This window comes from Oncorhynchus nerka, linkage group LG24 (assembly GCF_034236695.1).
Source record: "Oncorhynchus nerka isolate Pitt River linkage group LG24, Oner_Uvic_2.0, whole genome shotgun sequence".
NCBI classification, from domain to species: domain Eukaryota; kingdom Metazoa; phylum Chordata; class Actinopteri; order Salmoniformes; family Salmonidae; genus Oncorhynchus; species Oncorhynchus nerka.
In genome coordinates this window covers 42,011,569-42,037,850 of record NC_088419.1, presented here as the reverse complement: position 1 = coordinate 42,037,850, position 26,282 = coordinate 42,011,569, and the positions used below count along the sequence as shown (strand labels likewise).

Genomic DNA, 26,282 nt, shown 5'->3' with positions numbered 1-26,282 from the left:
AGGGCTTCAAGAGTGTGCGTGTGCGTTAAAATCAGAGTCTGACTTTAATATCTTTATATAGTCTTCCCAATATCTTCACCCCCCCCTCGGCCTGCAGGCCACTCACTTTACTAAGTGTATTTTTACATCATGACTATTACTGCTTTAAGGTTACCGTCCTGCTGGACAGCTACAGGGTCTGCAGGCGCTTGATGCAGCCCTGCTCTAATGCCAAAGCCCTGTAGAGCAGCTGATGAACTGAATCAGGTGTGTTAGACCAGGGCTGGAGCAAAAGCCTGCAGCCCCAATAGCTCTTCGGGCGGAGGGCTGGACATCCTTGGGTATACAGTGGGGCAAAAAAGTATTTAGTCAGCCACCAATTGTGCAAGTTCTCCCACTTAAAAAGATGAGAGAGGCCTGTAATTTTCATTATAGGTACACTTCAACTATGACAGACAAAATGAGAAATAAATTCATTAAAAATCCTACAATGTGATTTTCTGGATTTTCTCATTTTGTCTGTCATAGTTGAAGTGAACCTATGATGAAAATTACAGGCCTCTCTCATCTTTTTAAGTGGGAGAACTTGCACAATTGGTGGCTGACTAAATACTTTTTTGCCCCACTGTATATATTCACCGATTCATTTCATTTCATTTGAAGGTGAGTGTATTTGACTACAGATTCGTCTCTGGAAGTTGATTGCTCACCTGTCTAACACAGTTCGAAGCAGCCGCTGGCCTCTCCAACCAAACAGAGCATTTGACTGCATACCCATAACTGGAGCTACTGTATGCGAGTCTAAACCATGATAGAAGTCAACGCTTGACCAGCTCAGACCTGCTGCAATGCGGTTTGTTAGCTCTCCTCTCTCGCTGGTGCTGTGTATATGCGTGTGTACAGTATCTGTGTGTGGTTTAATCATTTATTTTGTAGATTCTGGGCTTGTGGCTCGTGAATTTTATATCAGTGTACAGATAGTGCAAATGGTCACAGAGATGAGAATCTCATTTCAGACCTCCCCCTGCTCTAGCCGGTATATATTAAAGTATTTGTGTATATAGCTGGGCACAGGCACTGTATGTGTAGACTGTGTGTGTGTGTGTGTGTGTGTGTGTGTGTGTGTGTGTATAGAGTGGGGGTAAACGTCCCGCAGTCATTACAGCTCATTTGTCTGAGTGCTAGTACACTTGGCTGAGCAAAGTTAACGGTTTGGCCTTGCTCTAGATTTTCCTTTCTGGGGCTGCGCTGAGCATAGCTACTGTGAGGAAGGGGTTTGACATGCGTTTGTGTGTCCGAACCAAAACCGAACCAACCTCAAAAAGCACTAATCGCTCAGCACTACTGTTCATCGGCATCAAAGAACTGACTGTGGTTTTACGTCTCGTCTCAGTGACAGATCCTTATTGACATGCAGGAGACAGAGGGATCAGACAATAAGACTAAATGCAGAGCCTTCGGAAAGTAGCTTTTTCCACATTTTCTTACATTACAGCCTTATTCTAAAATGGATTAAATACTTAAAAAAAAATTTTTTATCCTCAGCAATCTACACACAAAGTGGAAAAAAAAACGATTTAATCCATTTTAGAATAACGCTAACGTGAAAACATTCAGAAGGCACTGTTCATCTATGGGTGTAAACGTCACAAATTCACAATGGAATCCCTTCCTCAGAATACCTAATGACAGATAATCACTTTACAGTAAACTGTCTCTAATTAGCCAATTAGTAGCTAGGAGAGTCACCGGAGTGATGTGTGAACGGCTCCTTATGAGTTCTAGGCTGTGTTTACACAACCACCCTAAGAACCCAAATCTGTTTTTCTCTCAGTATCAAAATCACTTTCTCCTGACTGTCCACACTCAGTTTTACATGTGACCCATATCAGATTAGTGCATTCCCACTGATGTAGCCTCTGAAGTAGCACACAGATACCACGCTCATTTCCTGTCAGTGTTGATTCAAATTGTGGGGTGGTTGTCATGGTAAGGGCAGAACAGAGAGAAAGAAAGGAAAAAGATCTGTGCATCCAGACAGAGGCACATATGGAGGGTCGGTCGGGTTTGAGATCCACTTGGGCTGCGTTTAGACAAGGAGTCCAATTTTGATATTTATTTCATTAGTTGGTCTTTTGATCAACTAGCTCTCACATCAGAATTAGACGTTCATCCATTTTTAAGTTGTTCCAAACGTCAAATTTCAAACTTGTTAAGGTTAACTTTAGGCATTAACTCTGAATTTAAGGTTATGGTTACATTTAGGCATTAACTCTGAATGGTTAAGATAACGGTTAAGGTTTGGGATTTGCTCGAAATCTTAAAAACGACTGTTTATCGCTGGATTCGAACATGCAACCTTTTGCACCAGAGGCAGATGCTCCCTGTCCATAATTCCCAAGCAAAATCCAAACCTACTTCAAGGTAACAGTGGGGCGGGTGTTCTCGCCATCTCCCGACTTCCTCATACGTGGATGGACGTCGAATACTGACTTAATATCACAGATGACCTGGCTGTTTTTGACCAATCAGATCAGTTGTGAAAAAGATCTGATGTGAAAAGATCTGATCTGATTGGTCAAAAGACAAATTAGTAGAAAAACTACAATAATTGAACTGCATGTCGAAACACAGCCATATTGAGATGGTATAAATCGGAAGTGAAAAGATCTGATACCATGTTTGTTTTTGCGTTGTTTACACATTAGGGGAAAGAAAGGCATCAGATATGCAAATAATTGGCAACCGATCGGAATTATCTAGCTAGCAAATTTAGCTGGCTAGCAAACGGCTGGTAGATCCACACACGCATTGCTAAATGTGCATACCGTACTTTTCAGCCAAATAAATGCCTGTGTGCCCTTACTTGCAAACTTTATGGAGTTGTTAGCTGGTTAATTATTTTCCTCTTGGATGTTGTGGTTACTATTGAAACCTTTTTCAGGCAAATGTAATTTATAATTCAACATAGGCTAGCTTGTTGCTCAGGGTTGACAGTGTTTGCACTGCAGTTATCGGAGCTATAGTTGCACCACAGTTGTCTAGCTATGTAAATTAGAATGACATTTTACTACTGTTAACGTTCATGGCAGACTTTACCATTTTTAAAATGTATAATACAGTAGCCTACATGCTTAATACTGGCTTAGGTGGATCAAAAGGTGGCTCGCCCAGCGGCCCCTTGAGAACTCTCAGGCAGCCTAGCACGTTATGACGGCTTGCATGGGACTCTTAACAAAAAAGTAGATCTGTCGGCCCGACAAAATACACTAACGAAAAAACTGACGTAGCTGATTTTGACTTACTGAGTCTGGCTTTAACTAGTCGGAATGTATGCCTAAACTTAACCTCCACTCCCAGACAACTTTTAATTACTGAAGTCATACTGTGAAATCTTGCTGTCTATAGCAGGTGGGGAGAACGCGTCACTGTGATAGGTTACTGATGTGGCCTGATGTGGAGAAGAGAGGGACAGGAGGAGGAGAGAGAGGAGGAGATGGAAGAGGATGAGAAGTAACAGAGGAGGAGTACATGGGAGAGTAACAGAGGAGGAGTACATGGGAGAGTAACAGAGGGGGAGTACATGGGAGAGTAACAGAGGGGGAGTACATGGGAGAGTAACAGAGGAGGAGTACATGGGAGAGTAACAGAGGGGGAGTACATGGGAGAGTAACAGAGGGGGAGTACATGGGAGAGTAACAGAGGAGGAGTACATGGGAGAGTAACAGAGGGGGGTATATGGGAGAGTAACAGAGGGGGTATATGGGAGAGTAACAGAGGGGGAGTACATGAGAGAGTAACAGAGGAGTACATGGGAGAGTAACAGAGGAGTATATGGGAGAGTAACAGAGGAGGAGTACATGGGAGAGTAACAGAGGGGGAGTACATGGGAGAGTAACAGAGGAGGGGTACATGGGAGAGTAGCAGAGGAGGAGTACATGGGAGAGTAGCAGAGGAGGAGTACATGGGAGAGTAGCAGAGGAGGAGTATATGGAGAGTAACAGAGGAGGAGTATATGGGAGAGTAACAGAGGAGTATATGGGAGAGTAACAGAGGGGGAGTATATGGGAGAGTAACATAGGAGGAGTATATGGGAGAGTAACAGAGGAGGAGTATATGGGAGGGTAACAGAGGAGAAGTATATGGGAGAGTAACAGAGGGGGGGTATATGGGAGAGTAACAGAGGGGAGTATATGGGAGAGTAACAGATGAGGAGTATATGGGAGAGTAACAGAGGAGGAGTATATGGGAGGGTAACAGAGGAGAAGTATATGGGAGAGTAACAGAAGGGGGGTATATGGAGAGTAACAGAGGAGGAGTATATGGGAGAGTAACAGAGGAGTATATGGGAGAGTAACAGAGGGGAGTATATGGGAGAGTAACATAGGAGGAGTATATGGGAGAGTAACAGAGGAGGAGTATATGGGAGGGTAACAGAGGAGAAGTATATGGGAGAGTAACAGAGGGGGTATATGGGAGAGTAACAGAGGGGGAGTATATGGGAGAGTAACAGATGAGGAGTATATGGGAGAGTAACAGAGGAGGAGTATATGGGAGAGTAACAGAGGAGGAGTATATGGGAGGGTAACAGAGGAGAAGTATATGGGAGAGTAACAGAGGGGGGGGTATATGGGAGAGTAACAGAGGGGGGGGTATATGGGAGAGTAACAGAGGGGGAGTACATGGGAGAGTAACAGAGGAGGAGTATATGGGAGAGTAACACAGGAGGAGTACATGGGAGAGTAACAGAGGGGGAGTACATGGAGGAGTATCTGGGAGAGTAACAGAGGAGGAGTACATGGGAGAGTAACAGAGGAGGAGTACATGGGAGAGTAACAGAGGAGGAGTACATGGGAGAGTAACAGAGGAGGAGTACATGGGAGAGTAACAGAGGAGGACTACATGGGAGAGTAACAGAGGAGGAGTATATGGGAGAGTAACAGAGGAGGAGTATATGGGAGAGTAACAGAGGGGGGTATATGGGAGAGTAACAGAGGGGGTATATGGGAGAGTAACAGATGGGGGTATATGGGAGAGTAACAGAGGAGGAGTACATGGGAGAGTAACAGAGGACGAGTACATGGGAGAGTAACAGAGGGGGTTATATGGGAGAGTAACAGAGGGGGTATATGGGAGAGTAACAGAGGGAGGGGGTATATGGGAGAGTAACAGAGGGGGGGGGGTATATGGGAGAGTAACAGAGGAGGAGTACATGGGAGAGTAACAGAGGGCGAGTACATGGGAGAGTAACAGAGGGGGTATATGGGAGAGTAACAGAGGGAGAGTAACAGAGGAGGAGTATATGGGAGAGTAACAGATGGGGGGTATATGGGAGAGTAACAGATGGGGGGTATATGGGAGAGTAACAGAGGAGGAGTACATGGGAGAGTAACAGAGGACGAGTACATGGGAGAGTAACAGAGGGGGTTATATGGGAGAGTAACAGAGGGGGGTATATGGGAGAGTAACAGAGGGGGGTATATGGGAGAGTAACAGATGGGGGTATATGGGAGAGTAACAGATGGGGGTATATGGGAGAGTAACAGATGGGGGGGGTATATGGGAGAGTAACAGAGGAGGAGTACATGGGAGAGTAACAGAGGACGAGTACATGGGAGAGTAACAGAGGGGGTATATGGGAGAGTAACAGAGGGGGGTATATGGGAGAGTAACAGAGGGGGGGGGTATATGGGAGAGTAACAGCGGGGGGTATATGGGAGAGTAACAGAGGGGGGGTATGGGAGAGTAACAGAGGGGGGGGCATATGGGAGAGTAACAGAGGGGGAGTATATGGGAGAGTACGGTGTTCTGGTGAACTGTGTCTCCTGCTGTGACACCAGAGATAGCTGGCAGGGAGATAGGTCTACGTACGGACACACACAAACACAGATTGAGAGCCCTGGGAAAGCAGTGTTTCACGGATGACATCACGCCGTTTCCCTTTTTTTTTCTCTCCGCTTGAGACTTATCTTCCAAGCTCAGGTGGTGCCCCATCTTTCAGACACACACACACACACACACACACACAAACACACAATTTCTCTCTCATCCACCCTCAATTTCTCTTTCTCTCTCATCGACTATCTCTTCCTCCCTCTCTCTCTCTCCTCCTGACACAGGTCACTGCTGGTCACCATTAGGATTAACTGAACTTTCTCTAGGAGCAGCCTCTCCCAGCCTCCATGTCCCTCTGACTCAGCCCCGCTGTGCATCTCAGAGCCAGTCAACAAGAGGACCAGATGGCCAGACTAACACCACACTCAATCAGTCACACACTAACCAGGGGTCAAGCCTGACTAGAACCCTGAATAGCGAGGTTTGACCTCAGATGAGAGAGAGACAGAAACTGAAAAGAAACCTTGATATAATGAATTATACAAAAGTATTTTTTTGGGAACGTCTTTTCGAGAGCCCCTTCCCTAAAACCACTACCCCACTCTGCATTAAAACAATTAAACACACAAACTATTAAACTACCACCATTTACTCTGCTTGTTTACCTATGACAGAGTGGGCGTGCGCACGCGCACCTTGAGCAGAACAGGGAAGGCAGGTTCGTTAAACTGTCCACACCATAAAGTGACATTTGTTTAGCAATTACCTTAATCCTACCAAGCAGAAAAGGTGTTATGTTGGTGCTAAGCTCTAATAAATTCCGTACACACACTAATTAGACAGCTTTTTATTGAGGGGGGGGGTACCAGAAAAAGACTTGGCCGAGTGGGAGGAAAATGTAACGAACAAAGGAACTGTCTGTCCAGGGCTACTTATCCCCATAAATATCTGCCTTAATGATGTAAACAAACTGAATGGGACAGCCTGAACGGTTGGAGAGTGAATGGCTGGTTGGAGGTGAACTTCTTGTTATAGAATAATAATAGGAATAAGTGACTGTAAATGCCTGGACTGTTCTGAAAGCAGCTGGCGTTTCGGAGGCACTTGGAGATGTATTGGGCCTACTGTAAAAGCACCCGGAGTACCTCAGCCCAGGAACACTGTTCGGGTTGGCCTTCCAAAGCTTTCATAATAACAGGGTCTGTGCTTGGCGCACACACACACACACACACACACACAACCCAAAGTCTTCTTTTTCATCGGATGTAAATGGCATACTTTTGTTCTCGCTTTCTTCTCCTGCCCCAAATGTGCCTTTATGTCATTGCTTCATAGTGCCTTCTACATTGCATATCCTGGCATGTGACAGCCCATGTGTGAGTGTTAGGGTTAGGCAATGTCAACCTTTGTCCTATCGGGATTATGTACCCATAAAACATTGTGATATATGATGGTATAGGCCCCTATTGGCCAAACATACCTACAGCACGAAATTGAAAGCTACATCTGGATGAGTCATGATGAAAGATAATGCTGTTGAAAGCCCGGATAAGGATAAGTGCAGGCAAATCTTTTCTAATATACCTTTCTGGTGGAGGAGCTTCAGCATGGAACAGGGTTGTGTGTGTGTGTGTGTGTGTGTGTGTGTGTGTGTGTGGTACACATGATGAAGCAGTAACAGTCTGATGATGAACGGTCTTACCGTAAAGGGCTAGGTTATACTTAATGGGCTGGATAGAAACTGTCTCCCGTTTCCAGATCTAGATAATAATTGCTTTATTTGCCTCATAAAATAATCGAAAAGAGTATTGTTTGTTCCATCTCTCATAAAGCTGTGATTGAGAGTAGCCTCTGCTTATTGAAAGCGGCAACTTCAGGACAACACCTTCTTAGGCTAGAATATTTTTGGGAAGAGCTACTGTTCCACTTGAACTTGACTTAAAGATTTTATGATAGGTTATTGGCCATTTGGGTTTCATTTCAACCTCACATGGAAGGATTTTCCCCGGCTTGTATGGATCATTTCTTTCTAAAAAAAAAAGCTTTGATTAAACTTGTCATAACATTTTTCTTACCGGCAATTGATATTGCTCGTTCTCTCTCATTATTAGTCCCCTGGCTACCTTACGTTTTTAGGCTATTCAAACATCTTTTTGAGATGGAACTCCGTTACATCCGTTGTCTGATCCGGAGAAAGCCATGCAGAAAATGATGAAAGCGTAGCCTATATGCATAGCCTATCAGAAGGAGATGGAGAAGGGAATATAGGCTACATTTTTTTGAATCAGCTAGACACAAGATAGTGAAGGAGTGTCTAAGGAAAAAAGGGAATAGGTTTTAGGCTACAGCCTAAGGCTCTTGTATCAAAGAGAGAGTTGCCCATTTAAAGCAAGTTGGCCGCAATTCTACACATTTTGCCATGGGGTGGAGAGAATATTTAGCAATTTTATAACTCATTTCATGCAATTCTACTCATTTTGCCATGGGGCGGAGAGGAAAATGTGCTGTTTCACAGCTAATTTCCTGCAATTTAAAAAATCTTGCCATAGGGTGAAGAGAAATGTTTAAAGTTTTTAATATGATATCTGAGTGAGACTAACAAAATCAAAATGGGGGCCCCTCAACCGGTGATTCGACCATGATTTCTAAGTTTAAATAGCTGGCTGCTAGACTAATTTAAAAGAAAATAGCTGACATGGGCTAACTGAGTGACTATCAGTGACTGACATAACACGAGAAAAACTGCTGATGCAAAAACAAATTTCTAAATTGCACCTTGTGTATTCTACTATTCTAACAGTAAGTTGAGACCCTGATGGAGTCCCCCCGCTAAAATAATGAATATATATATATTATATTATTTTAAAAAGTATAACTACTGATCCGAGGAGCCCGACAGTTGCCCATCCCTGGTGTAAACCTACCTGCAGATAGCCGTGGTCGTGTCCTAGGAGTCTGCATCTCCTGTCTGGCGTGAGGTAACATGTGATATCGCTTGGCCTCGTTGACCAGGTCTCGACACGCTTCCGACGTCTTTATTAACTCCTCGTTGTCCACAACGTTCAGCAGGTAGGACGGGTGGATGAAGGGAAGGCGCACCACTGCTAATAACTCTGATACATGCTGCAGGAGAAAGAGGGATAGAGGGAGGGGAAGGGAGGAGGGAGGGAGACGGGCCAGGAGCAAGAGGGGGGAGATAGAGGGAGGGGAAGGGGAGAGGAGGGTGGAGGGAGGGAGATAGGCCAGGAGCAAGAGGGGGAGAGATAGAGGGAGGGATAGAGGGAGGGGAAGGGAGGAGGAGAGGAGGGTGGAGGGAGGGAGATGGGCCAGGAGAAAGAGGGGGAGAGATAGAGGGGGGGAGAGATAGAGGGGGAGAGATAGAGGGAGGGGAAGGGGAGAGGAGGGTGGAGGGAGGGAGATGGGCCAGGAGCAAGAGGGGGAGAGATAGAGGGAGGGGAAGGGAGGAGGGAGGGAGATGGGCCAGGAGCAAGAGGGGGGAGAGATAGAGGGAGGGATAGAGGGAGGGGAAGGGAGGAGGAGAGGAGGGTGGAGGGAGGGAGATGGGCCAGGAGAAAGAGAAAGGGGAATGGCGTGGGAAGGAGAAAGGAGAAAGAGAAAGGCATGTCAATTTACTATGTGCAGACTACACACATTAGTCTACAGCAGTAAAGATGAAGAATTCCTGGAAGCCACAAAGAAGCGTTAGATTAGCAACGAATAAACAAACCCAGATATGAGAGTAAATCAATCACACAGACTGTGCTGCCACAGACAACCACTTTCATGTCCGTCTCAGACAACACCACAGTGGCAAATATAAACACACGCGACTCATTATAAACCGTCTTGACTGTGCAAATCATGTAATATCTAAAGGAAGGGGGAAAGAAAATATCTCATTTGGAGGAAGGAAGGAAGTTTGCAGTAAACTTTGGGATCAGCTGTGTCAGTGTGTGTCAGAGAGAAAGAGAGAGAGAGAGGTTGACAGAGATCTCTACAGCTGGCTCTAAGTCAGAACACGTGTGTGTGTGTGTGTGTGTGTGTGTGGGTGTGTGTGTGTGTGTGTAGACAGGTGGTCTGCTCTGACATAGGTTGTAGTAGTGACTAGAGTGTGCAATGTGTGTGTGTGTGTGTGTGTGTGTGTGTGTGTGTGTGTGTGTGTGTGTGTGTGTGTGTGTGTGTGTGTGAGAGACGTCCAGAACCCCCATGGGACTCTTGTCTCTGTCAGAGCTAAACGTTGTAAACAACCCGAGACGACAATGTCCGTAGACACCACAGTACACAATTTGAGCCATTGACCTCTAGCTCAGCGTTATGACCACTCTGGAAGGATCGTACAGCCAGCCTTAGCATCTCTCTGACATCTAGCTCTATCGTCCTCAATGAATCTTACCAGAGAGGAGAGGAATGGAAAGAGTAGAGGAGAAGAGAGAAGAAGGAAAAGAGAGGAGAGTGTGTTGTTGACATTTGGTTTGTGTGCCTGCAGTTAACACAGTATACAGACGGGACTATGGGTTTCTCTCCCCCACAAACACAAGACACACAGTATACAGACGGGACTATGGGTTTCTCTCGCACAAACACAAAACACACAGTATACAGACGGGACTATGGGTTTCTCTCCCCCACAAACACAAGACACACAGTATACAGACGGGACTATGGGTTTCTCTCCCCCACAAACACAAAACACACAGTATACAGACGGGACTATGGGTTTCTCTCCCCCACAAACACAAAACACACAGTATACAGACGGGACTATGGGTTTCTCTTCCCCACAAACACAAGACACACAGTATACAGACGGGACTATGGGTTTCTCTCCCCCACAAACACAAAACACACAGTATACAGACGGGACTATGGGTTTCTCTCCCCCACAAACACAAAACACACAGTATACAGACGGGACTATGGGTTTCTCTCCCCCACAAACACAAGACACACAGTATACAGACGGGACTATGGGTTTCTCCCCCACAAACACAAGACACACAGTATACAGACGGGACTATGGGTTTCTCCCCCACAAACACAAGACACACAGTATACAGACGGGACTATGGGTTTCTCTCCCCCACAAACACAAAACACACAGTATACAGACGGGACTATGGGTTTCTCTTCCCCACAAACACAAGACACACAGTATACAGACAGGACTATGGGTTTCTCTCCCCCACAAACACAAGACACACAGTATACAGACGGGTCTATGGGTTTCTCTCCCCCACAAACACAAGACACACAGTATACAGACGGGACTATGGGTTTCTCTCCCCCACAAACACAAAACACACAGTATACAGACAGGACTATGGGTTTCTCTCCCCCACAAACACAAGACACACAGTATAGTCTTTACTTGATCAAACAAACAAGTGGCTGCCTCTCTCTCGCCTTTTCTCATGAATATATCGATATGTAAATGAGCATCATACTTCTAGCGTCACATTTAAAGCCACACAAGACGTATTATATTGTGTATTAATACCCCTTATAGATCATCCCTACCTCCCTCCATCCTGGGTCAGGCCTGACATAGTTTCTGTGTTTGTCTGTCTCTCTCTGTCTAAGTGCAGGCTGAGTACAGTGTCTAAGTGCAGAGTGATGTGTGACAGAGGTGTATTCAATCATCTAAGTGACTCACAGCACAGCTGAGTGGCTATGGAACAGCTGTGAACAAGAAGGGTCTCTATCTCTCTCGCTCACACACACACACACACACACATACGAGCAGAGGTACTCATTAAACGTGGAAAGCCGCACGCCAATGCATTCCATACCCACATACATCTGAACAATAATATTCTGTATCTAAAGAAAATATGTGTATCTCACACACAGTCCCCACTGAGAGTAGAGAGGGAAACAGGGTGGACATTATTTGTGTGTGTGTGTGTGTGTGTGTGTGGTCCTCCCGGCTAGATCTCACCTGTAGTCTTGACAGCTCTTAGACACAATACTAGATAGATTATCCTTGCCTCAGCTGAAACGCAGCCCATTTACATCTGTGTGTGTGTGTGGCACCATGCAGTTCTTATATACAAATGATATCTGCACGCTCATATTTATACACTGTCCGTCACTAAAAAGACCAAACAGCTCTCAGTGAAAAATGGACCGTAGAAGGTGACACACACACACACACACACACACACACACACACACACACACACACACACACACAGCAATCCCCCTAAAGAAAGAACCGAAAGAAGAGAGGGATGAATAAAAGACAGATTGCGAATTCAAAGTCCGTGTGTGTAAACCGGTGGAGGCTCCTGAGGGGAGGACGGCTCATAATAACAGCTGGATCAGAGAGAATGGAATGGGATCAAACACATGGAAACCCTGTGTTTGAAGTATGTGATCCCATTTCACAAATTCCACTCCAGCCTTTACCACGAGCCCATCCTCCCCAATGAAGGTGCTACCAACCTCCTGTGGTGTAGACTATGTGTAGGCTGTGGGGTTGGAGTTTACTCGAGCGCATAGCCATGCTTAGCCTCAGAGCGCTAACAAGCGCATTCACCTGGACCGACAAACATTAATAGGGCCAGGCTCACGCAATGGTGTGTGTGTGTGTTGTGTTGTGTTCTCCCTCAGGTTAGTGATGTGTGTGTGTGTATGATGAAGGGATGAGGAGAGGTCGTGGGATTGAGGATATGGAAGAGGCAGGCTGCTGTTGAGATGCTGAGGACACGACCACGGCTATCTACAGGTAGGTAGGTACACACACACACACACACACACACACACACACAGCTATTTTGCTCCGAGGGGCAGTTTCAGCATGATTTCACTCAATAACACGCTAGCTAGCTCACCCCTCCCAGATCAGCCTTTTTCCTGTTAATCCATGTAGACAGAGGCCTTCCGGGTGTGTTCTGTGTTGATCTGGCTTTGTAAGGAGAGTTCTTTGTTGAAGCACAATGTATGTTTGGTGAACACGCACTACAGACGGTTGCTAAACCGCAAGGAGAGAGTCTGTCTACACTTATTTTGAGGTGAGGGACAGTCTTTCGTGCTCCAATGTCTATATAATATGCAGTGTCTTAGAAAACAGACTGGGATAATCAAGTCTTTTTGGTTCTTCTCTATACCTGCTGAAAACACATTTTAAAGACCTTCACTAAGAGAAATAAGAGAAACGCTATTAATATAACATGTAATAACTTCCTCCATTCATTAAAAAAAAACTTTGTGGGTTCTGAAATGGCAAACGTCAGATGCCCATTGTTATTTATTGATGCGTGAAGTCTTTTCCCAGAGTGCAGTGAATGACTCAAACTCCGGCGCCGACTGAGATGGCCGCCTCGCTTCGCGTTCCTAGGAAACTATGCAGTTTTTTGTTTTTTTTACGTGTTATTTCTTACATTAGTACCCCAGGTCATCTTAGGTTTCATTACATACAGTCGAGAAGAACTACTGAATATAAGATCAGCGCCAACTCACCATCAGTACGACCAAGAATATGTTTTCCGCGACGCGGATCCGGTGTTCTGCCTTACAAACAGGACAACGGAATGGATCGCATGCAGCGACCCAAGGAAACGACTCCGAAAAAGAGGGAAACGAGGCGGTGTTCTGGTCAGACTCCGAAAAAGGGCACATCGCGCACCACTCCCCAGCATTCTTCTTGCCAATGTCCAGTCTCTTGACAACAAGGTTGACGAAATCCGAGCAAGGGTAGCATTCCAGAGGGACATCAGAGACTGCAACGTTCTCTGCTTCACAGAAACATGGCTTACTGGGAAGACGCTATCCGATGCGGTGCAGCCAACGGGTTTCTCCACGCATCGCGCCGACAGAAACAAACATCTTTCTGGTAAGAAGAGTGGCGGGGGGCGTATGCCTCATGACTAACGAGACATGGTGTGATGAAGGAAACATACAGGAACTCAAATCCTTCTGTTCACCTGATTTAGAATTCCTCACAATCAAATGTAGACCGCATTATCTTCCAAGAGAATTCTCCTCGATTATAATCACAGCCGTATATATCCCCCAAGCAGATACATCGATGGCTCTGAACGAACTTTATTTAACTCTTTGCAAACTGGAAACCATTTATCCGGAGGCTGCATTCATTGTAGCTGGGGATTTTAACAAAGCTAATCTGAAAACAAGACTCCCTAAATTTTACCAGCATATCGATTGCGCAACCAGGGGTGGTAAAACCTTGGATCATTGTTACTCTAACTTCCGCGACGCATATAAGGCCCTGCCCCGCCCCCCTTTCGGAAAAGCTGACCACGACTCCATTTTGCTGATCCCAGCCTACAGGCAGAAACTAAAACAAGAGGCTCCCACGCTGAGGTCTGTCCAACGCTGGTCAGACCAAGCTGACTCCACACTCCAAGACTGCTTCCATCACGTGGACTGGGACATGTTTCGTATTGCGTCAGATGGAAATATTGACGAATACGCTGATTCGGTGTGCGAGTTCATTAGAACGTGCGTCGAAGATGTCGTTCCCATAGCAACGATAAAAACATTCCCAAACCAGAAACCGTGGATTGATGGCAGCATTCGCGTGAAACTGAAAGCGCGAACCACTGCTTTTAATCAGGCAAGGTGTCTGGTAATATGTCTGAATATAAACAATGCAGCTATTCCTCCGCAAGGCTATTAAACAAGCTAAGCGTCAGTACAGAGACAAAGTGGAATCTCAATTCAATGGCTCAGACACAAGAGGCATGTGGCAGGGTCTACAGTCAATCACGGACTACAAGAAGAAACCCAGCCCAGTCACGGACCAGGATGTCTTGCTCCCAGGCAGACTAAATAACTTTTTTGCCCGCTTTGAGGACAATACAGTGCCACTGACACGGCCTGCAACGAAAACATGCGGTCTCTCCTTCACTGCAGCCGAGGTGAGTAAGACATTTAAATGTGTTAACCCTCGCAAGGCTGCGGGCCCAGACGGCATCCCCAGCCGCGCCCTCAGAGCATGCGCAGACCAGCTGGCCGGTGTGTTTACGGACATGTTCAATCAATCCCTATACCAGTCTGCTGTTCCCACATGCTTCAAGAGGGCCACCATTGTTCCTGTTCCCAAGAAAGCTAAGGTAACTGAGCTAAACGACTACCGCCCCGTAGCACTCACTTCCGTCATCATGAAGTGCTTTGAGAGACTAGTCAAGGACCATATCACCTCCACCCTACCTGACACCCTAGACCCACTCCAATTTGCTTACCGCCCAAATAGGTCCACAGACGATGCAATCTCAACCACACTGCACACTGCCCTAACCCACCTGGACAAGAGGAATACCTATGTGAGAATGCTGTTCATCGACTACAGCTCGGCATTCAACACCATAGTACCCTCCAAGCTCGTCATCAAGCTCGAGACCCTGGGTCTCGACCCCGCCCTCTGCAACTGGGTACTGGACTTCCTGACGGGCCGCCCCCAGGTGGTGAGGGTAGGCAACAACATCTCCTCCCCGCTGATCCTCAACACGGGGGCCCCACAAGGGTGCGTTCTGAGTCCTCTCCTGTACTCGCTGTTCACCCACGACTGCGTGGCCATGCACGCCTCCAACTCAATCATCAAGTTTGCGGACGACACAACAGTGGTAGGCTTGATTACCAACAACGACGAGACGGCCTACAGGGAGGAGGTGAGGGCCCTCGGAGTGTGGTGTCAGGAAAATAACCTCACACTCAACGTCAACAAAACTAAGGAGATGATTGTGGACTTCAGGAAACAGCAGAGGGAACACCCCCCTATCCACATCGATGGATCAGTAGTGGAGAGGGTAGCAAGTTTTAAGTTCCTCGGCATACACATCACAGACAAACTGAATTAGTCCACTCACACTGACAGCGTCGTGAAGAAGGCGCAGCAGCGCCTCTTCAACCTCAGGAGGCTGAAGAAATTCGGCTTGTCACCAAAAGCACTCACAAACTTCTACAGATGCACAATCGAGAGCATCCTGGCGGGCTGTATCACCGCCTGGTACGGCAACTGCTCCGCCCTCAACCGTAAGGCTCTCCAGAGGGTAGTGAGGTCTGCACAACGCATCACCGGGGGCAAACTACCTGCCCTCCAGGACACCTACACCACCCGATGTTACAGGAAGGCCATAAAGATCATCAAGGACATCAACCACCCGAACCACTGCCTGTTCACCCCGCTATCATCCAGAAGGCGAGGTCAGTACAGGTGCATCAAAGCTGGGACCGAGAGACTGAAAAACAGCTTCTATCTCAAGGCCATCAGACTGTTAAACAGCCACCACTAACATTGAGTGGCTGCTGCCAACACACTGTCATTGACACTGACCCAACTCCAGCCACTTTAATAATGGGAATTGATGGGAAATGATGTAAATATATCACTAGCCACTTTAAACAATGCTACCTTATATAATGTTACTTACCCTACATTATTCATCTCATATGCATATGTATATACTGTACTCTAGATCATCGACTGCATTCTTATGTCACTAGCCACTTTAACTATGCCACTTTGTTTACTTTGTCTACATACTCATCTCATATGTATATACTGTACTCGATACCATCTACTGTATGCTGCTCTGTACCATCACTCATTCATATATCCTTATGTACATATTCCTTATCCCCTTACACTGTGTATAAGACAGTAGTTTTGGAATTGTTAGTTAGATTACTTGTTGGTTATCACTGCATTGTCGGAACTAGAAGCACAAGCATTTCGCTACACTCGCATTAACATCTGCTAACCATGTGTATGTGACAAATAAAATTTGATTTAATTTGATTTGATTTGACTGGCTCTTTATATCTACCAAATCCACCATTAAATGTCACATTTGTCTGTCTCCAGGTTTCCCTCTCTCTCCATTTCGGTCTCCTCCAGTCTCTCCGTGCCTGACCCTCCGTGCCTGACCCTCCGTGCCTGACCCTCCGTGCCTGACCCTCCGGTCTCTCTGTGCCTGAACCTCTGTGCCTGACCCTCCGGTCTCTCTATGCCTGACTCCCCGTTCCTGACTCTCCGGCCTCTCTGTGCCTGACTCTCCGTGCCTGACTCGCCGTGCTCTCCGTGCCTGACTCTCCGTGCTCTCCGTGCCTGACTCTCCGTGCTCTCCGTGCCTGGCTCTCCGTGCCTGGCTCTCCGTGCTCTCCGTGCCTGGCTCTCCGTGCTCTCCGTGCCTGACTCTCCGGTCTCTCCGTGCCTGACTCTCCGTGCCTGACTCTCCGGTCTCTCCGTGCCTGAACCTCTGTGCCTGACCCTCCGGTCTCTCTGTGCCTGACTCCCCGTTCCTGACTCTCCGGCCTCTCTGTGCCTGACTCTCCGTGCCTGACTCTCCGTGCTCTCCGTGCCTGACTCTCCATGCTCTCCGTGCCTGGCTCTCCGTGCCTGGCTCTCCGTGCTCTCCGTGCCTGGCTCTCCGTGCTCTCCGTGCCTGGCTCTCCGTGCATGGCTCTCCGTGCCTGGCTCTCCGTGCCTGGCTCTCCGTGCCTGGCTCTCCGTGCCTGGCTCTCCGTGCCTGGCTCCCCGTGCCTGGCTCCCCGTGCCTGAATCTCCGTGCCCGACTCTCCGTGCCTGAATCTCCGTGCCCGACTCTCCGGCCTCTCCGTACCCGACTCTCCGGCCTCTCCGTGCCTGACTCTCCGGCCTCTCTGTGCCTGACTCCCCGTGCCTGACTCTCCGTGCTCTCCGAGCCTGACTCTCCCGTGCTCTCCGTGCCTGACTCTCCGTGCTCTCCGTGCCTGACTCTCCGTGCCTGGCTCTCCGTGCTCTCCGTGCCTGGCTCTCCGTGCCTGGCTCTCCGTGCCTGGCTCCCCGTGCCTGGCTCCCCGTGCCCGACTCTCCGTGCCTGAATCTCCGTGCCCGACTCTCCGGCCTCTCCGTACCTGACTCTCCGGCCTCTCCGTGCCTGACTCTCCGGCCTCTCCGTGCCTGACTCCCCGTGCCTGAATCTCCGTGCCCGACTCTCTGGTTTCTCCGTGCCTGAATCTCCGTGCTCTCCGAGCCTGACTCTCCCGTGCTCTCCGTGCCTGACTCTCCCGTGCTCTCCGTGCCTGACTCTCCCGTGCTCTCCGTGCCTGACTCTCCCGTGCTCTCCGTGCCTGACTCTCCCGTGCTCTCCGTGCCTGACTCTCCCGTGCTCTCCGTGCCTGACTCTCCCGTGCTCTCCGTGCCTGACTCTCCGTGCTCTCCGTGCCTGACTCTCCGTGCTCTCCGTGCCTGACTCTCCGTGCTCTCCGAGCCTGGCTCTCCATGCTCTCTGTGTCCGACTCTCCGAGCCTTCCGTCTCTCTGGGTCTCTGAGACGGAGAGACCCAGAGACGGAGAGACCCAGAGACGGAGAGACCCAGAGACGGAGAGACCCAGAGACGGAGAGACCCAGAGACGGAGAGACCCAGAGATGGAGAGACCCAGAGACCCTCTCGCTCTCTGTCTTGTTCTCTCGCTCTGTCTTGTTCTCTCGCTCTGTCTTGTTCTCTCGCTCTGTCTTGTTCTCTCGCTCTGTCTTGTTCTCTCGCTCTGTCTTGTTCTCTCGCTCTGTCTTGTTCTCTCGCTCTCGCGTGAGTCTTACACAAACTCATTATTAATGCTCAAACACTCTCTATCTCTCTCTATCTCTGGCTCTCAGCGATGTCCAGCCCCGTTTCTGTCTCCTCACTCCAGAAGGAAAATTGCATATTATTTACTCAGCCCCCGTCAACATGCCAGTGCAGTGCACACACACACACACAAATACATACAGCCCCCAGCGTTTGGTGTTTTTCTTCCTCCTCTCAGAGAGGGTCAGCCCTGTGACAATTGGCCCTGACGTGTCATTAAAAAATATCACAGGTTCCAGGGGAGCAATTTCCACTGCACTCTTTTTCCAAATGGCAGGAGAGAGGGACGTGGGGAGGTGTGGAGGGAGGGAGAGAGGAAAGGTGAAAATTAGCTTGTGGTGAGCAGAGCGTATCAACTCAAATGCTGGGGTCAGTTTCTCTTGTGGAAAGAACCTATCTCTCATCCTCCCGCCCTCTCATCCTCTCTCCTTTACTCCCTAACCTCTCCTCCCCTCCTTCACTCCTCTCCCCTCCCCTCCTCTCTCTAGTGGCAGTAGTTTTAGTGTGTCTATCTGTCACACATGGCCCAGAGATTTGAGACTGGCCGTGAGCTCCATCACAGCTCCACTCCTATAATGTCATGGCACACAGCAGAGAGAGCATCACTGAAAATATGATTCCTACTGAGCACAGGGACACTGGGGCCCCTCTCCTCTCACTGTCTCGCTTTCCTTCTCCCTCTCGCTCTCTAAATGTCACCTTTGGGAAGGTGTTATTGTGAGTAAACAAAACCAGAGACCCAAGTCTAAAGCTGTGACCCAAAAGGAATCAGCCGCAAATAGGAATGAGCAGCAACTCACCATTGGGTCCTGACCCTCCATTTGAGAAACCACTGACTGCTATAAGGTATTAGTTTTTATCTCTGACTTAGCAACAAGGAGACAGAAAAGAGGGAGGAAAGGAGGAACAGGAGTGGACGGCAGGTGAAGTGTCTGTCTGTTTCACTTTCCCCTCGCTCCCTTGCCATGCTCTGATTCGCTGTTCTCTCCTGTCCAATAGGCTGTGAGATTAATGCTGACCCGAGCGGAAGTGAACTGGTCAAAGCCTTTCTGACGGACTTTGATCCTCAGAAGAGCAGAGGTCCTTGTGTGTGTGAAACCGCCCCAAACACACACCAAACCATTTACCCCCCCCCCCTCCCCCAGAATGTCCTAGTTCCATTATTGTGCTGATCACATCCCCAAATCTGTTTTTCTACACCAGAATCACTCATATCTTTGACAAGAGCTCAGAAAAGGTCACAATAAGTTGAAAGCTAGAGACAGAACCACTCCCAGAAAAGTCTTACCATCATCCTCTAGGACATTTGAAGTCCGTTTTAGCTATATTTATAACCACACTACCTCCTCTAGACACATTAAAAACGCTGCTACAGGACTCACAGTCCTCTTGTCTCTCTACCTGTACCTAAATTCTCTGCCCTGCACCTGAAAAATGAGGCATCTGTAAAATGAGGGAGACTCGTACTTAAGCTTTTACATAAATGAAAAGTGGGTACAGACCATGTTCAATGATGACAATATCCGCGAGAGGGAATCAGCTTGCTTTCGGTAGGTTCGATTTACAGCCAATACCTGTGATACAGTCACATTCTTAGTGAACCCACTGTATAGGCAACATCCCTTTATCTGCAGTTGATTGAATTGGGGTTTTGGTCCGTCTTGAAAGGGAATGAAAACGCTATCAGATGATATCTTCTGAGCTATCATTCCACTCCTTCCCTCTCCTGTTACTTGCCAAAACTCCTCACCACTCAAGGAGTGGAATGTTAGCTAAGAAGACTAGCTCAACAGAGACGGCAACCAGGCTCGTGTCCACTAGATCACACAACATGTCATTTAACTAGTAATTAAATGACATTTTGCAGTAGCTTGGTAGTGTTTTCAGTAGTGCATCACTTTTCTTTGCCATGTCGTGGTGTACGGCACACTACTTTTGAAATGTTCTATTCAGTTCCTTTCTTTATCGGCATGAGACCTGCCTATAAAGCTCACTTGAAACACCATTTATGTGTTTAATGAGAAACATTACATTTAAGTTAACATATGACTACAGAGCCATCTGTTTTTGCAACTTGTAGTCTATAACAATTTAAGATTTAGATATGACATTTTCTCACCAAGTAGTTTGGACGTAGTGAACTTCTTTTTCAAGGTAATTCAAGTACAATAAATACTGGATTTCTTAAGGGTAACTTTAGCGTAGCTTAACGTCTTCAGAGTAGCTTCCACGACACTGGTCACACTTCAACAAATAAGTTGATACGTCTCAGGGTCAATACATCACATTGACTAACCAACCTCCATGAATGTGGAAGAAGAGGACATGGATCGGAGAGGAGCTCACTGCAGGATACAAACCTTTATGGATCCAACACTAACTCTGCAACCCAAATCTGAGTGATGATACTGTAAACAGATGATGATGTTGTCAGAACAGCATTAAGTCCTGGTTAACCAGGTTCGATCACAGTGGGGCTATATGGCACTCCCACAACAAACCAGGACAGACAGTACACTACAGTCGAGTACCCATAAACGCTGAATGAACATGTTGAAAATGGACCAGTACAAATTCGACCACTGCTTTTTCCTATTAGCGACAGAGGCCACATTGACCCTCAACATGGGGCCCCTCAGAGGTGCGTGCTTAGTACCTTCCTGTACTCCCTGGTCACACACAACTGCTTGGCTGTGCACGACTCCAACACCGTCATTAAGTTTGCTGATGACACAACGGTGGTAGGCCTGATCACAGACGATGATGATACAGCCTATAGGGAGGAGGTCAGGTCCCCCCCCATCGACGGGGCTGTAGTGGACTGGATCGAGAGCTTCAAGTTCCTCGGTGTCCACACACACCAACACAGTCGTGAAGATGGCACGACAACGCCTCTTTCCCCCTCAGGAGACTGAAAAGATTTGGCGTGGGCCTTCAGATCCTCAAAACGTTCTACAGCTGCACCACTGAGAGCATCTTTACTGGCTGCATTTTCGCTTGGTATGGCAACCGGTTGGCATCCGACCGCAAGGCGCTACAGACGGTGGTGCGGACAGCCCAGTACATAACTGGGGCCGAGCTCCCTGCCATCCAGAACCTCTATATCAGGCGGTGTCAGAGAAAAGCCAAGAAAAAAAAAGACCCCAGCCACAGACATCATCAACTAGATTCAGCCGCGGATAGACTGCAAATTGACCACAAGTAGCCACGACAGATAAAACAATCATTTCAAACCTTGCTTATATTTGTATACTATCACAAATCTCTCTCTTATGGGTGGGAATACTTTGGAACAGATTTCCAAATTAAAATCACATTTGCTGGTGTTTTTACAGTCTTATGTCCTCTCCTGGGGTAGAATACATCATGATAAGCTGTAGACCACACTATCTTCCGAGAGAGTTCACATCTATATTATTCGTCTATTTACCACCACCAACCGATGCTGGCAGTAAGAACGCCACACACACAACCGTTCACCATCTTCCCTTATGCTGCTGCTACTCCGTTTATTATCTATCCCGATTCCCTAGTTACTTTCACCCCTACTTACATGTAAATATTACCTCAATTACCTCAACTACCTCGTACCCCGGCACATTGACCTGGTACATGTACTCCTTGTACATAGCCTCGCTATCAGTATTTATTGTGTTACTATTTTATATTTGTATTTACTTTGTAACTCTGCATATTGGGAAAGGTCTCGTAAGTAAGCATTCCGCGCTAACGTCTACACCACGTTGTGTTCGGCCATGTGAGAAACACAATTCGATATGAACCACTCCCTCTTACCTCTCTACCCTCCCTGCCTTACCTGTACTCTGGAGGTGGGGTCTCGTTTGATCCAATTGATTGCAGTCTCGTAGACCAGTTCCTCAGTCTTGGTATTGAGGCTGTCATTAGACAGGTAGGCCACCAGGTCCTCCTTAGAGACATTCAGAATCTCCTCCTGACCCGCCGCCTACAGCACAAAGGGTTGAAACTTGATTGGGATACATCTAAAATAATCCTGTTTTTATCATGTTCGGTAGGTGGTATGGGTCTTTTTTTATGAACATCTTATAAATTCATTAATGCATTTATCCACCCATCCATCCATCGATTTGTTCATTCGGTAAATCCACCTACCTCAGGGAAGTTCTGGAGTGCAAAGGCTTTGGCCATGTTGTGGAGCTCTGTACATCGCATAGCCTCAGCCATGCCCAGCACACCTAGACAGTTCCCTGCTGTTAGCTGTTTCTCTGCAGAGAGAGAAAATGTGGGGAAAGGAGAGGGGAGAGAGAGAGAGAGAGAGAGAGAGAGGAGAGGGCGAGAGAAAGAGGGGGGAAAAAGGGGAGAGATGGAGAGATTGTCATTCACACATCCATTAAAAAGTCAGGATGGGGGAAGGGAGAGAGAAAGAGGGGAGAGCTTTGGTCTATCTGTGTGTATATCTGGGGCTAGGGAGAGAAAGAGGGGAGAGCTTTGGTCTATCTGTGTGTATATCTGGGGCTAGGGAGAGAGTAAGAGGGGAGAGCTTTGGTCTATCTGTGTGTATATCTGGGGCTAGGGAGAGAGAAATAGGGGAGAGCTTTGGTCTATCTGTGTGTATATCTGGGGCTAGGGAGAGAGTGTAATAACTCAAACAGCTCAAGGGACAAACAACAAGGGGAATCGATCGCTAGGTGCCCACTGAGCAGGGCCAGGAGACTGGGAAGGCATAGCAGGGATTAGTACTGCAGGTACAGACGTTTCACACACAGCCCTGGGCTGGGGCCCACTGTGTGAGGCCTGATCAAATGAGACACATTGGTACTGACCACCACCAGATCTCCCATCTATAAGCACAGAGCTGTGTGTGTGTGTGTGTGTGTGTGTGTGTGAGTGTGTGAGTGTGTGAGTGAGTGAGTGAGTGAGTGAACCAGCTGCCTATACAAATATCACCAGGAAAGCTCATGGAGAATCTCACCACTACAAGACCAAAATATAATAATAAAAAAACAGGGTTGATGTGACAATGTGTCTGTTAAAGTCAACTCAGTGTGTTGAAGCTGAATAGAAAAACAAAGCCTTCTGAAACTAATACAACTGTAGTCTGTTAATGTGGTGTTTGATTGAGCAGATGTGCTTTTACTGTTTCTGAGGAGAGAGAGAGAGAGAGAAGTCTGAGGGGGCGTGATAATGTGTAATAATAACTAGAGCTAGACCAATCAATACCTTTACAGAGCTGTCTCTATATCTAATCAATAGTAAACGAGGTTCAAATGTGTTTGGTATTCTTATTTGGTCTGAACTTAATTGACTCCACAGGTACCATTCATTCAGGTTCATTTGTGTGGGTGTGAGGAGAGTCTGTGCAGTATCAATCTGTTATTATATGACGTGAGTGTCTGTGTTACATGGTGTGCAATTTCTCAGAAACTCAGTGCAGCAGATTCCAGACATAGTGAATGAAGGAGTTTTATTCCAGGCTCTGGAAGGTTCCATAGCCGCCGGTTGTAAATTCTCCCACGTTTTATTTCTTGAAGTTGTTCTAACATGATGGACAACATAATATGTTAAATAAGTTGGTGTTGAGGTGTTTTTAACACACTAAAAAAATCTGATGAACTCAATGCACCATGGCCAAAGTTCATTTAATCCGCATCTCTTCAGTACATTTGTTGCGAACTTCAATATCCCTGACATGATATCAATGTCTTTGTTCCAAGGTTATACACTGTACCAGTATTATGTCTATATTCTAACATGCTCAAATGTCATGAATCATGTTCAGGCTGAAGTCTCTGACTACACTACAAATGGTTTCCATGTTTTTTCACAAGTCCATATCGTCGGACGAAACGTGAAAAACAAATCGATATTTTTTTCCCCCACTGTCTTCCCTCTCCCTTTTACTACTCTGACCTTTTTCATCCCATTGCCAGACATCCTATCCTTGTCTTAGAGCTCTCTCCACATCTACCCAACCATCTCTATTAAATGGTAGGTATAATCTGACATTTACCGTCTCCCAGTTCCTTGACCTCCTAAACCCATGAGTACGCATTTGCTCCTCGGTTGACCCCTGGGCTTTCCCCGCCATCCATCCAAACACCGATCCCCCAACCTCCATTTCCAAGACCCATACGACCCCCCCCGTGTAGGTATCGATCGGTCTGAGTATCTGTGGGTTCTTTCATAGTTTATGCTGGAGGATTTGACATATAACTGACAATTGTTCCCTGACCTTTTGTCCTGGCGCCTCCCAACTCCTCAGGGCCGAGAGGAGAGAAAGAGCGACAGACAGAGACAAACCGAGATAAGGAGCAAAATTATGTCTCTCTCTTTTACTTCGGGGGGGAACTTACGCTAAATTTGGACACCTGTCAGAAAGGGTGCGAGGGACTATGTGCCAAAGACAGAAACTTAGGCTTAGTGTGAAGAGACACCTATTTACCCACATCCCCCCACACTCCACACCCTACAGTTGAAGTCAGAAGTTTACATACACTTAGGATGGAGGCATTAAAACTTGTTTTTCAACCACTCCACAAATGTCTTGTTAAACTATAGTTTTGGCAAGTCGGTTACTTGGCAAGTCAGTTACTTTGTGCATGACAAGTAATTTTTCCAACAATTGTTTACAGACAGATTATTTCACTTATAATTCACCGTATAACAATTCCAGTGGGTCAGAAGTTTACATACGCTAAGTTGACTGTGCCTTTAAACAGCTTGGAAAATATCAGAAAATGATGTCATGGCTTTAGAAGCTTCTGATAGGCTAATTGACATCATTTGAGTCAATTGGAGGTGTACCTGTGGATGTATTTCTTGGCCTACCGTCAAACTCAGTGCCTCTTTGCTTGACACCATGGGAAAATCAAAAGAAATCAGCCAAGACCTTTTTTTACACCTCCACAAGTCTGGTTCATCCTTGGGAGCAATGTCCTAACGGCTGAAGGTACCATGTTCATCTGTACAAACAATAGTACACAAGTATAAAAACCATGGGACCACGCAGCCGTCATACCGCTCAGGAAGGAGACGCGTTCTGTCTCCTAGAGATGAACGCACTTTTGTGCGAAAAGTGCAAATCAATCCCAGAACAGCAGCAAAGGACCTTGTGAAGATGCTGGAGGAAACGGGTACAACAGTATCTATATCCGCAGTAAAAAGAGTCCTATATCGACATAACCTGAAAGGCCGCTAAGCAAGAAAGAAACCACTGCTCCAAAACCGCCATAATAAAGCCAGACTACAGTTTGCAACTGCACATGGGGACAAAGATCGTACTTTTTGGAGAAATGATGAAACAAAAATAGAACTGTTTGGCCATAATGACCATCGTTATGTTTGGAGGAAAGGGGGAGGCTTGCAAGCCGAAGAACACCATCCCAACCGTGAAGCGAGGGGGTGGCATCATCATGTTGTGGGGGTGCTTTGTTGGAGGAGGGACTGGTGCACTTCACAAAATAAATGCATCATGAGGATGGAACATTATATGGATATATTGAAGCAACATCTCAAGACATCAGTCAGGAAGTTAAAGCTTAGTCACAAATGGGTCTTCCAAATGGACAATAACCCCAAGCATACTTCCAAAGTTGTGGCAAAATGGCTTAAGGACAACAAAGTCAAAGTATTAGAGTGGCCATCACAAAGCCCTGACCTCAATCCTGTAGAAACTTTGTGGGCAGAACTGAAAAAGTGTGTGCGAGCAAGGAGGCCTTCAAACCTGACTCAGTTAGACCAGCTCGGTCAGGAGGAATGGGCCAAAATTCTTATTGTGGGAATCTTGTGGAAGGCTACCCGAAACGTTTGACCCAAGTTAAACAATCTAAAGGCAATGCTACCAAATACTAATTGAGTGTATGTAAACTTCTGACATAAATAAAAGCTGAAATAAATCATTCTCTCTACTATTTTTCT

The 26,282-nt window shown here is 46.9% G+C and overlaps 1 protein-coding gene across 1 annotated transcript in view; it reads right to left on the bottom strand.

Moving 5' to 3' along the window:
• The window catches only part of LOC115108006 (kelch-like protein 29), a 333,260-nt gene that overhangs the window by 54,268 nt on the left and 252,710 nt on the right, over window positions 1-26,282 (bottom strand). Inside the window, 3 exon segments of the mRNA XM_029631860.2 lie at window positions 8,739-8,937; window positions 22,204-22,350; window positions 22,518-22,630. Of these exon segments, the coding sequence (XP_029487720.2) occupies window positions 8,739-8,937; window positions 22,204-22,350; window positions 22,518-22,630 (459 nt within the window).